This window comes from Stigmatopora nigra, chromosome 4, assembly GCF_051989575.1.
Source record: "Stigmatopora nigra isolate UIUO_SnigA chromosome 4, RoL_Snig_1.1, whole genome shotgun sequence".
NCBI classification, from domain to species: domain Eukaryota; kingdom Metazoa; phylum Chordata; class Actinopteri; order Syngnathiformes; family Syngnathidae; genus Stigmatopora; species Stigmatopora nigra.
The window spans coordinates 1,676,675-1,691,729 of NC_135511.1; the positions used below are offsets into that span (position 1 = coordinate 1,676,675).

Here is a 15,055-nt window from a genome sequence, read left to right on the forward strand (position 1 = left end):
GTCGCACTCTTGGAGTAAATTTAGCTGGTCGACCATTCTGGGGAAGGTTTGGCACTGTTCCAAGTTCTCTGACAGTGGTTTGCCCGAAAGCCTTGGATTTTTTTTTTGTGTGTGCTGGAATGAAAAGCCAGGCCAGCTTCTATTCGTAAATTATTTTATTCTCTCAAGTGGACAGAAGAAAGTACACACTTGATTCCAAGACAATAACACAAAGTGAAAACACAACATAGAACAATACCACAAATCAAACCACACATAGAACAGAACATTTAGACCAGGGGTGGGCAAACTTTTTGATTCATGGGCCACAATGGGTAACATTTGACCGGGGACCGGACCAACAGCAAATGGATGGATCTCTATATTTATTCATGTATTTATTTATAAATGTATTACCTATCTATTTATGTCTAAAATGCCTTTCCCATTTCTGCATCCTCACCCTCTTGCTACTGTGACAACGAAATTTCCCGAATACGGGATGAATAATGTTATCCAATCCAAAATATCTGACTTTGGAATGAGTCTTAAAACACTGAAAATCAAATGAATTGAATGTGCCTCTCTTAAAAATGACTAACCATTTCTATTTTAAAGGACGGAAAGTTTTGTTATCCTTCTGGATATCACCATCCCTCTCCTCCTGCCTGTCATTCCCCCCCAAAACAATAAGAGACAGATATATAAACTCCTCCGTTATTTCAAAAGTGTCGTTGATACCTCGGATAAAAATGAAGAGCTGAAGTGTCTTAAGAGTTCAATGTGAATAACTGTCTTTTTGTATAGGATACTTTTGATATACTCATCTATTAGTTCCACACGGCGAGTCACTGTCCGCCGCGATAAACTGATTATCTCAAAATTGTCTTTGGGCTCCGGGCACAAAATACATTCTTTTAAAAACTCGCCCTCAGACAGTGTTTTGCTGGTCTTTGCTATTTTGAACGAAACCATAAAAGTGACTTTGGTCCTTGACTGTTGAATGGCAGTTTGACTTTGTTGTGCCTTTAAATTAGCTGCCAATTTCAGAGCAGCGGCTTCCCTTTCTTTTGTTGGCAGCTTGCTAGCATAGTTACCATGCTTTGTGGCAAAGTGCCGGCTAATATAATACTCTGTAAAACCTGCCACAGTTTCTTGGTATATTAGGCCAACAGCGGATGATCGGTGTTCCGTGAAAAACGATTTAGTTGTCCACTCTCCATTGAACACTCAACATTTTATGTCCACTTTGATTCTCTTATGTCGAATCATCTTTAAAGGTGGCGTCGATGGGTCGAGAAGGGCCAGAGGGTAAAATACGCCTCACCTAAAAAAAGCCAATGTATATACAGTGCTACCTAGAGGAAAATATGAGAATTGCAGGGAAATACAAAAATAACAAGATTAGTAATAAATTTAATATCATCAAATTCGGTGGGACAGATTAAAATGTTTAACCATAGTTTGCCCATGGCTGATTTCGACAATACAGACAGCTCTGGGCCCCCTCTCCTTCCACCCTTCAGTGCCTTCCGGGTTGTAGAGGCCCATGCTCTCAAGACAAGTAGACTTTTAAGACTATAAGCAAATGAAGAAGTGGGTGTATATCAAGTCATGTCCTGTTCCAAAGAGGAGTTGTGAACCTCTCTTGCTCATCACATTAGCAAGGAAAAGAGCAACCTTTAAATCCTGTTTTCTTGATTCAACACACGTGGTGGTAATCAGGTGTGGGCGCGGCCTGTGGAATTTAACTGAGCTTTCCAACAATGTGATTAGTCACAGTTATTTTGCCATTTAACAAAGGGGCAATTACCTTTTCAAAGGGGGCCATACAACTTTTTATTTGTTGCCTTGGTAAATAAAATCATCATTTAGAAACTACATTTTCTCTTTCCTTGGGTCGTCATATTAATAGTGATTTGAAAACCTGTGTGATAAATATGCAAAAAAACACGGGGGAGACAAGAAGGGGTAAATCGTTTTTTCAAAGCACAGTATCTTTCCCAGTCAGCATGAAAAAGGAGAAAATTATTCCTTAATCTAGATTAAAAAAATCTAAGTAAATACTCCATGCACATAAAAATAAAATAAAAGTTCAAATTTAAAATGAGTTAGCTATGCAACCAAATGGTCTCTAAATATACTTGAAATTCGGTTATTCAAATGAAAGGCGCCCGTCCCGGAAGAGCTCTGGAGTAAAATTGTATCATGGATCCATACGGGAGGGTAACAACTCTTTTACTACATGGCTTTGGCTCTGGGTAATTTCTGGCTGTACGCGACCAAGATGAATCACGTGATTAATGCAGTGTTGCGCATTTTTAACGTCGCTAACGAAAGTCAAAATAAGTCTAAATTGCGATGGACATACAACAGGAGCGCAAGAGTCTGTTGAATGCTGACGGTCGAGATGATGATCCCAGTGGTCTCATATCAGAGTACGAGGCTTATCTCAGGTAAACAATCCAAATTCTAACGCAATGTGTTTGCGTACACATTTTCCTTTTAATAAAAAAAAAATAACCCGGGCAAATGAAGAGAACTATGACGGCCGGTGGGCGAGTGGTTAGCGCGTCGGCCTCACAGTTCTTTGGGCGCGGTTTCGATCCCCGGTCGGTCCTCGACATGTGGAGTTGGCATATACTCCCGGCCTTGATTGGGTTTTGTCCAGCCAGTCTGTTTTTCTCCCACATCCCCAAAACATGCATGGTAGGCCGGTTGAGCACTCTAAATTGTCTCTCGAGTGATTGAGTGGAATGGAAAATCAATGAATGAAAAACAATGTGTGTTAGCGTGAATGGTTGTCCCTCTCCTTGTGTCCTGCGATTGGCTGGCATCTGTTTCAGGGTGTCCACTGCCTGGTGCCCATAGTAAGTTGTGAAGGGCTCCAGCAACACCCGCAACCCTGCAACCACATGAAATTAAATTGCTAGACTGTCAAATAAATTATAATGTTAATTAAAATTAAATCATTCTAAATGCAGTTATGAGTTTAATCTTTTTAGACTCTTCATTTTCCGTACCGCTTATCATGTACAGTCGTACCTCGACATATGAGTGCCCCGACATACGAGCAAATCGATATACGAGTAAAATTTCGGACTAATATTCATCTTGAGATATGAGACACATTTTGTAATACGGGCGCGAGATGCTGCTCATAAGAACATCATAAGCACAGCCTTTGTTGACTGGTGTAGGCAAAACCACCTCTACATCAACACCAGTAAGACAAAGGAAACGGTCATCGACTTTCAGAGGAATCCTCAACAGACCACCCAGGTGAACATCCAGGGTACAGACATTTAAATCATGGAGAATTTTAAGTACAGTGTTCCCTCGCTACTTCGCGGTTCAGCTACCGCGGTTCAGCTACCGCGGACTCAGAGCTTCGCAGATTTTTTGGGGGGGAAAAATACAAATATTAAATTGAAACAACATATTTAACAGTTTTTTTTGTTATAACATGAATTTCACTCTCTCTACCCGTTTTCTATATGGTTTACTGTATACAGGGGGGGGGGGGGGAAATTGAATTGAATTCAAATTAAGCATTTTTGAAGGGGAATCCCTACTTCGCGGAAATTCACTTATCGCGGGTGGTCCGGGTCCCCATTAACCGCGATAACTGAGGGAACACTGTACCTGGGTGCTCACCTCAACAACATACTAGACTGGTCCAAAAACATAGGATAGCCAGCTATGCTGGGCTGTCCTTTGGACTCTGTGGGGGGAAGTGGGAGAGCGGAGGATGCTGACCAAGATGATGTTCATCATGGACAGCACCTCCCACCTCCTGCATGAGTATGTGGAGTCCCTCCGAAGCCCCTTCAGCAATAGACTGCTGCACCCTCGTTGCAGGAAGGAGCTCTTCCGCAGACCCTTCCTCCCATTAGCTGTCAGGCTCTCTCTCTCTCTCTGGCTCTCTCTCTCTCTCTCTCTCTCTCTCTCTCTCTCTCTCTCTCTCTCTCTCTCTCTCTCTCTCTCTGTATCTATATATAGATATCTATCTATATCTATCTATATCTAGATAGATATATCTAGATAGATATATCTAGATAGATATATCTAGATAGATATATCTAGATAGATATATCTAGATAGATATATCTAGATAGATATATCTAGATAGATATATCTAGATAGATATATCTAGATAGATATATCTAGATAGATATATCTAGATAGATATATCTAGATAGATATATCTAGATAGATATATCTAGATAGATATATCTAGATAGATATATCTAGATAGATATATCTAGATAGATATATCTAGAATCTAGATAGATATATCTAGAATCTAGATAGATATATCTAGATAGATATATCTAGATAGATATATCTAGATAGATATAGATAGATATAGATAGATATAGATAGATATAGATAGATATAGATAGATATAGATAGATATAGATAGATATAGATAGATATAGATAGATATAGATAGATATAGATAGATATAGATAGATATATCTAGAATCTAGATAGATATATCTAGATAGATATATCTAGATAGATATAGATAGATATAGATAGATATAGATAGATATAGATAGATATAGATAGATATAGATAGATATAGATAGATATAGATAGATATAGATAGATATAGATAGATATAGATAGATATAGATAGATATAGATAGATATAGATAGATATAGATAGATATAGATAGATATAGATAGATATAGATAGATATAGATAGATATAGATAGATATAGATAGATATAGATAGATATAGATAGATATAGATAGATATAGATAGATATAGATAGATATAGATAGATATAGATAGATATAGATAGATATAGATAGATATAGATAGATATAGATAGATATAGATAGATATAGATAGATATAGATAGATATAGATAGATATAGATAGATATAGATAGATATAGATAGATATAGATAGATATAGATAGATATAGATAGATATAGATAGATATAGATAGATATAGATAGATATAGATAGATATAGATAGATATAGATAGATATAGATAGATATAGATAGATATAGATAGATATAGATAGATATAGATAGATATAGATAGATATAGATAGATATAGATAGATATAGATAGATATAGATAGATATAGATAGATATAGATAGATATAGATAGATATAGATAGATATAGATAGATATAGATAGATATAGATAGATATAGATAGATATAGATAGATATAGATAGATATAGATAGATATAGATAGATATAGATAGATATAGATAGATATAGATAGATATAGATAGATATAGATAGATATAGATAGATATAGATAGATATAGATAGATATAGATAGATATAGATAGATATAGATAGATATAGATAGATATAGATAGATATAGATAGATATAGATAGATATAGATAGATATAGATAGATATAGATAGATATAGATAGATATAGATAGATATAGATAGATATAGATAGATATAGATAGATATAGATAGATATAGATAGATATAGATAGATATAGATAGATATAGATAGATATAGATAGATATAGATAGATATAGATAGATATAGATAGATATAGATAGATATAGATAGATATAGATAGATATAGATAGATATAGATAGATATAGATAGATATAGATAGATATAGATAGATATAGATAGATATAGATAGATATAGATAGATATAGATAGATATAGATAGATATAGATAGATATAGATAGATATAGATAGATATAGATAGATATAGATAGATATAGATAGATATAGATAGATATAGATAGATATAGATAGATATAGATAGATATAGATAGATATAGATAGATATAGATAGATATAGATAGATATAGATAGATATAGATAGATATAGATAGATATAGATAGATATAGATAGATATAGATAGATATAGATAGATATAGATAGATATAGATAGATATAGATAGATATAGATAGATATAGATAGATATAGATAGATATAGATAGATATAGATAGATATAGATAGATATAGATAGATATAGATAGATATAGATAGATATAGATAGATATAGATAGATATAGATAGATATAGATAGATATAGATAGATATAGATAGATATAGATAGATATAGATAGATATAGATAGATATAGATAGATATAGATAGATATAGATAGATATAGATAGATATAGATAGATATAGATAGATATAGATAGATATAGATAGATATAGATAGATATAGATAGATATAGATAGATATAGATAGATATAGATAGATATAGATAGATATAGATAGATATAGATAGATATAGATAGATATAGATAGATATAGATAGATATAGATAGATATAGATAGATATAGATAGATATAGATAGATATAGATAGATATAGATAGATATAGATAGATATAGATAGATATAGATAGATATAGATAGATATAGATAGATATAGATAGATATAGATAGATATAGATAGATATAGATAGATATAGATAGATATAGATAGATATAGATAGATATAGATAGATATAGATAGATATAGATAGATATAGATAGATATAGATAGATATAGATAGATATAGATAGATATAGATAGATATAGATAGATATAGATAGATATAGATAGATATAGATAGATATAGATAGATATAGATAGATATAGATAGATATAGATAGATATAGATAGATATAGATAGATATAGATAGATATAGATAGATATAGATAGATATAGATAGATATAGATAGATATAGATAGATATAGATAGATATAGATAGATATAGATAGATATAGATAGATATAGATAGATATAGATAGATATAGATAGATATAGATAGATATAGATAGATATAGATAGATATAGATAGATATAGATAGATATAGATAGATATAGATAGATATAGATAGATATAGATAGATATAGATAGATATAGATAGATATAGATAGATATAGATAGATATAGATAGATATAGATAGATATAGATAGATATAGATAGATATAGATAGATATAGATAGATATAGATAGATATAGATAGATATAGATAGATATAGATAGATATAGATAGATATAGATAGATATAGATAGATATAGATAGATATAGATAGATATAGATAGATATAGATAGATATAGATAGATATAGATAGATATAGATAGATATAGATAGATATAGATAGATATAGATAGATATAGATAGATATAGATAGATATAGATAGATATAGATAGATATAGATAGATATAGATAGATATAGATAGATATAGATAGATATAGATAGATATAGATAGATATAGATAGATATAGATAGATATAGATAGATATAGATAGATATAGATAGATATAGATAGATATAGATAGATATAGATAGATATAGATAGATATAGATAGATATAGATAGATATAGATAGATATAGATAGATATAGATAGATATAGATAGATATAGATAGATATAGATAGATATAGATAGATAGATATAGATAGATAGATACAGATAGATAGATATAGATAGATAGATATAGATAGACAGTGATAATTTTACAATTGGCACACTGCGAGTCCCAGGGATTCGCTTGTCTGAAAACTGTGCGTCCCAGGAAACTTGTTACGAGTCCCAACATACTACGGATGCAAATAAAACATAAACAACGATATATAAACATTCAGATTTAATTTATTTATTATATGGTTTAGGGTTAGGGTTTATTTATCATTGTACTAGTCTTTCAGCTCGTAGATCCTCCTCTCTTTGCAGCCAAAGGTCTTTTGAAATGTGCGTATTTTTCCTTGCTTCCCCCGTTTTGCTTCATGATCATCGATCGAATCTTCTGCAGTTCTTTTCTTACTAGTTGTATTTTTAACTGCGAAATAACTATCCAGACTGTTTTGCTTTTTCTGAAACATTTTTTATCTTTCTTACACTATTACGAAACTCTTGCTATCGCTTTCTCTCCTTCGTCTGCTAGTGTCTGCTAGTCTCGCGAGAATTATTTCGCAAAGATTATGTGGAATAAATTGGTTTGCCATCGGATATATGTGTTTTGGTTTTTTTTTTGATAAAAATTTCTTTGCGTCCGAAAAAAGCACATTACTTGAAATTGTGCGTCTGGAAGAAAAGCTGTGCGTATCAGACGCAGGACGCAGAGGTAACGAGAACACTGGATAGATAGATATAGATAGATAGATATAGATAGATAGATATAGATAGATAGATATAGATAGATAGATATAGATAGATAGATATAGATAGATAGATATAGATAGATAGATATAGATAGATAGATATAGATAGATAGATATAGATAGATAGATATAGATAGATAGATATAGATAGATAGATATAGATAGATAGATATAGATAGATAGATATAGATAGATAGATATAGATAGATAGATATAGATAGATAGATATAGATAGATAGATATAGATAGATAGATATAGATAGATAGATAGATATAGATAGATAGATATAGATAGATAGATATAGATAGATAGATATAGATAGATAGATATAGATAGATAGATATAGATAGATAGATATAGATAGATAGATATAGATAGATAGATATAGATAGATAGATATAGATAGATAGATATAGATAGATAGATATAGATAGATAGATATAGATAGATAGATATAGATAGATAGATATAGATAGATAGATATAGATAGATAGATATAGATAGATAGATATAGATAGATAGATATAGATAGATAGATATAGATAGATAGATATAGATAGATATAGATAGATAGATATAGATAGATAGATAGATATAGATAGATAGATATAGATAGGTATAGATAGATAGATGTAGATATATAAATATAGATAGATAGATATAGATAGATAGATATAGATCGATATAGATATCTATATCGATCTATATCTAGATAGATATAGATAGATATAGATAGATAGATATAGATAGATAGATATAGATAGATAGATATAGATAGATAGATATAGATTGATATAGATATCTATATCGATCTATATCTAGATAGATATAGATAGATATAGATATCTATATCTATATCTATATCTAATCTAATCACGTAATTAGCCACAGCTGATAATAATCGTGACGTCATGCCAGGAGGGGCAATCCAGCCACTCCTGACAGTACATCCCCTCTAAGGGACGGATCCTAGACGTCCCAAGGTCAATTCCAACATGAGAACCAAGAACAAGCAGGGAGGGCGGGTGGGAGACCTAGCTTTGTCCGGTGGTCGTCCACACCAACCCAAGAACAGACGAAGGAGGGGTCGATCCGGCGGGCGTCCGTGCCAGCCTAAAACAAGACGAGGCAGTAGTCGGTCCGGCGGGCCTCCGTGCCGGCCAGAAACGAGACGAGTCAGTGGCAGGTCTGGCGGGCGTCCGTGCCGGTCAGAAACAAGACGGGGCAGTGGTCGATCCGGCGGGCGTCCGCGCCGGCCAGAAACGAGACGAGGATGTGGTTGACCCGGCGGCCGTCCGCGCCGGTCAAGAACGTGACGAGGCAGTGGTCGGTCCGGCGGGCGTCCGCGCCGGCCAGAAACGAGACGAGGCTGTGGTCGATCCGGCGGGCGTCCGCGCCGGCCAGGAACGAGACGAGGCAGTGGTCGGTCCGGCGGGCGTCCGCGCCGGCCGGATACGAGACGAGGCAAGGGCAGGTCTGGCGGGCATCCGTGCCAGCCAGAAACGAGATGAGGCAGTGGTCGGTCCGGCAGGCATCCCAGCTGGTCCTTTAAGTCTTGGCCAAACTGCCTGCCTTCAGGAGATATTAGAAGTTTAGTACGGTCGGGCACCTTACCCTGTTTGCTCGGGGGGTGGACAACTCTCTCCTCCCGGGAAACCGGAGCATTGCTTCTCTGGACGTCGCCGGCCCCGTCCTCCAGGGGCACCGGCGAATTGCCACTCTCGACGTCGCCGGCCTCTTCATCCAGGGACTCCGGCGAATTACCACTCTTGACGTCGCCAGCCCCTTCTTCCAGGGACTCCGGCGAATTACCACTCTGGACGTCGCCAGCCCCTTCTTCCAGGGACTCCGGCGAATTACCACTCTTGACGTCGCCAGCCCCTTCTTCCAAGGACTCCGGCGAATTACCACTCTTGACGTCGCCAGCCCCTTCTTCCAGGGATTTCGGCGAATTACCACTCTTGACGTCGCCAGCCCCTTCTTCCAGGGACTCTGGCGAATTACCACTCTTGACGTCGCCAGCCCCTTCTTCCAGGGACTCCGGCGAATTACCACTCTTGACGTCGCCAGCCCCTTCTTCCAGGGACTCCGGCAAATTACCACTCTTGACGTCGCCAGCCCCTTCTTCCAGGGACTCCGGCGAATTACCACTCTTGACGTCGCCAGCCCCTTCTTCCAGGGACTCCGGCGAATTACCACTCTTGACGTCGCCAGCCCCTTCTTCCAGGGATTCCGGCGAATTACCACTCTTGACGTCGCCAGCCCCTTCTTCCAGGGACTCCGGCGAATTACCACACTTGACGTCGCCAGCCCCTTTTTCCAGGGACTCCGGCAAATTACCACTCTTGATGTCACCGGCCCCATCCTCCAGGGGCAACGGCAAATTGGCACTCTCGACGTCGCCAGCCCCTTCTTCCAGGGACTCCGGCGAATTGCCACTCTCGACGTCACCGGCTTCTTCCTCCAGGGGCACCGGCGAATTGGCACTCTCGACGTCGCCAGCCCCTTCTTCCAGGGACTCCGGCGATTTGCCACTCTCGACGTCACCGGCTTCCTCCTCCAGGGGCACCGGCGAATTACCACTCTTGATGTCACCGGCCCCATCCTCCAGGGGCAACGGCAAATTGGCACTCTCGACGTCGCCAGCCCCTTCTTCCAGGGACTCCGGCGAATTGCCACCCTCGACGTCACCGGCTTCTTCCTCCAGGGGCACCGGCGAATTGGCACTCTCGACGTCGCCAGCCCCTTCTTCTAGGGACTCCGGCGAATTGCCACTCTCGACGTCGCCAGTCCTTTCTTCCAGGGACTCCGGCGAATTACCACTCTCGACGTCGCCGGCCCCGTCTTCCTCGAGCGCCGGAGCATCGTCACCACTTCTGGGCGGGCAGCCGCTGGACGGGCAGGTGCTTGGGAGAGCGGTGCTTGGGAGAGCGGTGCTTGGGAGAGCGGTGCTTGGGAGAGCGGTGCTTGGGAGAGCGGTGCCTGGGAGAGCGGTGCCTGGGAGAGCGGTGCTTGGGAGAGCGGTGCTTGGGAGAGCGGTGCTTGGGAGAGCGGTGCTTGGGAGAGCGGTGCTTGGGAGAGCGGTGCTTGGGAGAGCGGTGCTTGGGAGAGCGGTGCTTGGGAGAGCGGTGCTTGGGAGAGCGGTGCTTGGGAGAGCGGTGCTTGGGAGAGCGGTGCTTGGGAGAGCGGTGCTTGGGAGAGCGGTGCTTGGGAGAGCGGTTCTAGAATGGCCGTCCATCACCAGAAACCTGATCCGTGGCTTCGGTACCGGTGCGATTGGCGACCCCAAAGGCAACGGGATTACTTTGCGTGGCCTTGGCACAGGAGCTTGGGGCACTTGAAACGGCGTGGTCGGCTGAGTAACTTCGGCCACTTGGACAGGAGTGGTTAGCCGAGTAACTTCGGCCACTTGGACAGGCGTGGTTAGCCGAGTAACTTCGGCCACTTGGACAGGCGTGGTCGGCCGAGTAACTTCGGGCACTTGAAAAGCCGTGGTCGGCCGAGTAACTTCGGGCACTTGGAAAGACGTGGTCGGCCGAGTGACTTCGGGCACTTGGAAAGACGTGGTCGGCCGAGTGACTTCGGGCACTTGGAAAGGCGTAGTCGGCCGAGTGACTTCGGGTACTTGGAAAGGCGTGGTCGGCCGATTAACTTCGGGTACTTGGAAAGGCGTGGTCGGCCGAGTAACTTCGGGCACTTGGAAGGGCGTGGTCGGCCGAGTGACTTCGGGTACTTGGAAAGGCGTGGTCGGCCGAGTAACTTCGGGTACTTGGAAAGGCGTGATCGGCCGAGTAACTTCGGGCACTTGGAAAGGCATGGTCGGCCGAGTAACTTCGGGTACTTGGAAAAGCGTGATCGGCCGAGTAACTTCGGGCACTTGGAACGGGGAGCGCTGCATAGTCTTTAGGAGATGCTGGTACAGCGTGATCGGCCGAGTAACTTCGGGCACTTGGAAAGGCGTGATAGGCCGAGTAACTTCGGGCACTTGGAAAGGCGTGGTTGGCCGAGTAACTTCGGTCACTTGGAAAGGCGTGGTTGGCCGAGTAACTTCGGGCACTTGGAAAGGCGTGGTCGGCCGAGTAACTTCGGGCACTTGGAAAGGCGTGGTCGGCCGAGTAACTTCGGGCACTTGGAAGGGCGTGATCGGCCGAGTAACTTCGGGCACTTGGAAGGGCGTGATCGGCCGAGTAACTTCGGGCACTTGGAAAGGCGTGGTTGGCCGAGTAACTTCGGGCACTTGGAAAGGCGTGGTCGGCCGAGTAACTTCGGGCACTTGGAAGGGCGTGGTCGGCCGAGTAACTTCGGGCACTTGGAAGGGCGTGGTCGGCCGAGTAACTTCGGACACTTGGAACGGGGAGGGCTGCATAGTTTCTAGGAGATGCTGGTACAGTGAGCTCGGCCGAGTAACTTCGGGCACTAGGAAGGGCGTAGTCGAGGTTGGAAGAGGAGCTTGGACGGACGTGGTCGGAAGAGGAGCTTGGACGGACGTGGTCGGAAAAGGAGCTTGGACGGACGTGGTCGGAAAAGGAGCTTGGACGGATGTGGTCGGGAGAGGAGCTTGGACGGACGTGGTCGGGCGAGTAACTTGGACACTGGTTAATGTGTCCAGGCATTGCTTTCGCTTCGCTCTACGGCGTGGCGCTCGGCGCCACCTCTGGGAGGATTGCACAGCACCCCGCCATCACGTCGTGTCCCATAATAGGTGGTCAGCCCACTCTGTAATTGCTGGGCGGGGTATTTGGAGTAGGAATTATCGGGGGAAAAATAGGGGTAATCCTCCTCCAGTGGAAGGTCTCGGGGTCCGAATTTGTCGAAGAATTCATCATCGGATTCCGAAACGCCAGCGAAAAAATCAATTTCCTCAACGATGTCACCAGAATCTTCAGGCTCCCTCCATGGTGAATCAATTCCGCTGGTCATAGGCATAAGATAACTTGGGCGGTCTCTGGTGGTTGTACGCACCTGGGCATCATGATTAAACGGTAAGGGCTTCCCAGGGCGACGTGCATAGCAGTGGTGGGGCGTAGGAGTACGCTGCGGATCTCACTCTCCTACCAGCTGAGACTCATCTCCAGCAATGATGTGCCTGAGAGCCCCGCACCACGGTGTGTTCATTACAAAACTCCTAAACGATTCTGAGGGGTTTCTTATACACTCCAAGCAGTCCGGTGTCTTCGAGGTGGATGGTCGGCGTCGCCGAGCGCGTCGGCGCGAGCGTGGGTGGCGCTCCGCTGGGTCCATGATGGTCGGATCGTGCTGTTATGATCGCGCCGCGTAGTGCGACGCGATCGGAGGGGAAAGTGAACCCAGATGCAGAGTCGCCGAAGTAAATGGAAAAGGGGAGGCAGATATGTTGCTCTGGTAGCTTGATTTAATAAACGGGGTAACATAACATAAACAACTTAACTTGATCACTCATTACAAACGAAAAGAAACATGCAGCGTGGCGTCAATGGAAACGGCAATGAATACGAGGAAAGACATGAAATGAAACCAGAACGATCCGACAGCGTTCACAGAAAACCATAATGCTTAAATACCAAAAATAATCTAATCACGTAATTAGCCACAGCTGATAATAATCGTGACGTCATGCCAGGAGGGGCAATCCAGCCACTCCTGACAGAGATAGAGATAGAGATAGAGATAGAGATAGAGATAGAGATAGAGATAGAGATAGAGATAGAGATAGAGATAGAGATAGAGATAGAGATAGAGATAGAGATAGAGATAGAGATAGAGATAGAGATAGAGATAGAGATAGAGATAGAGATAGAGATAGAGATAGAGATAGAGATAGAGATAGAGATAGAGATAGATAGAGATAGAGATAGAGATAGAGATAGAGATAGAGATAGAGATAGAGATAGAGATAGAGATAGAGATAGAGATAGAGATAGAGATAGAGATAGAGATAGAGATAGAGATAGAGATAGAGATAGAGATAGAGATAGAGATAGAGATAGAGATAGAGATAGAGATAGAGATAGAGATAGAGATAGAGATAGAGATAGAGATAGAGATAGAGATAGAGATAGAGATAGAGATAGAGATAGAGATAGAGATAGAGATAGAGATAGAGATAGAGATAGAGATAGAGATAGAGATAGAGATAGAGATAGAGATAGAGATAGAGATAGAGATAGAGATAGAGATAGAGATAGATGGTGGTCAGTAAGGAGGACATTGGCGCGTTGGTCGAGGGGCACCAAAAGTAACCTTCTACGGAGCAAGAGTTAATGCAAAGTTCGACAATACATGAGGAATTCAATGGGAAAGCGACAGAGGAGGAAGAAGCTATCATTCCAAAAGCACAAATCAGAAAAATACTGGGGTAGAAATTTTACAGACTTTCCGACATCCTGAAAAAGTGTTCATGAGTAGTGCGATCACCCACTTTGACGACATTTGTCTTGTGCCTTTAAAAAAAAACATTAAAAGTCGTCAAAGGCATCTTTTTATCTAGTTTAACATACACTGTTGAAGGAGAACTTAAACCCAAACAGATAAGAAGCAAACCAAATTGCAAAAGAAATCAAATCCAGAATAAAAAGACTACAAGTTTAATTTAATGGTGTTTTGAATTCTTTAATTTCTGTTTCAATATTAATGCACGTGTTCGTGCTCTCTCTCTTTTGCCTAACGTTAGCTTGTGCACCTGCACTTGAACACGAATAGATGAATAGATGTTTTATCTTTATTATTCATTTTAAAGGCTTATCAAATCATTTAATGATAGTTTTCTCTTTTTTATGTCTTCACATCCCCTACTAAATTGGGACACTAATCATTTTTAAACAGTTTATTTGGTAGTTTAGGACTGTGGAACAAATTTGAGAATTTACATAAAGAACTGCTCTATTGACGAAATTTTCAACTTATGAAAACGGTTCTGGAACCAATTAATTTCATTGCTAAATGTATTACGTCTTGCCATTTCCTGTTTA

The 15,055-nt window shown here is 40.4% G+C and overlaps 1 protein-coding gene across 5 annotated transcripts in view; it reads left to right on the forward strand.

Annotated features, from left to right (window-relative positions):
• The first annotated feature begins 2,155 nt into the window (after nucleotides 1-2,155).
• The window catches only part of slc2a8 (solute carrier family 2 member 8), a 48,367-nt gene continuing 35,467 nt past the window's right edge, over nucleotides 2,156-15,055 (forward strand). Inside the window, exon 1 of one of the 5 annotated variants that reach the window (XM_077714717.1) lies at nucleotides 2,156-2,435. In XM_077714717.1, coding sequence (XP_077570843.1) covers nucleotides 2,341-2,435 — 95 coding nt within the window. In that variant the 5' untranslated portion in view covers nucleotides 2,156-2,340. The remainder of the gene's footprint in view (nucleotides 2,436-15,055) is intronic. The other 4 variants (XM_077714716.1, XM_077714712.1, XM_077714715.1 and 1 more) reach the window with 4 other exon arrangements.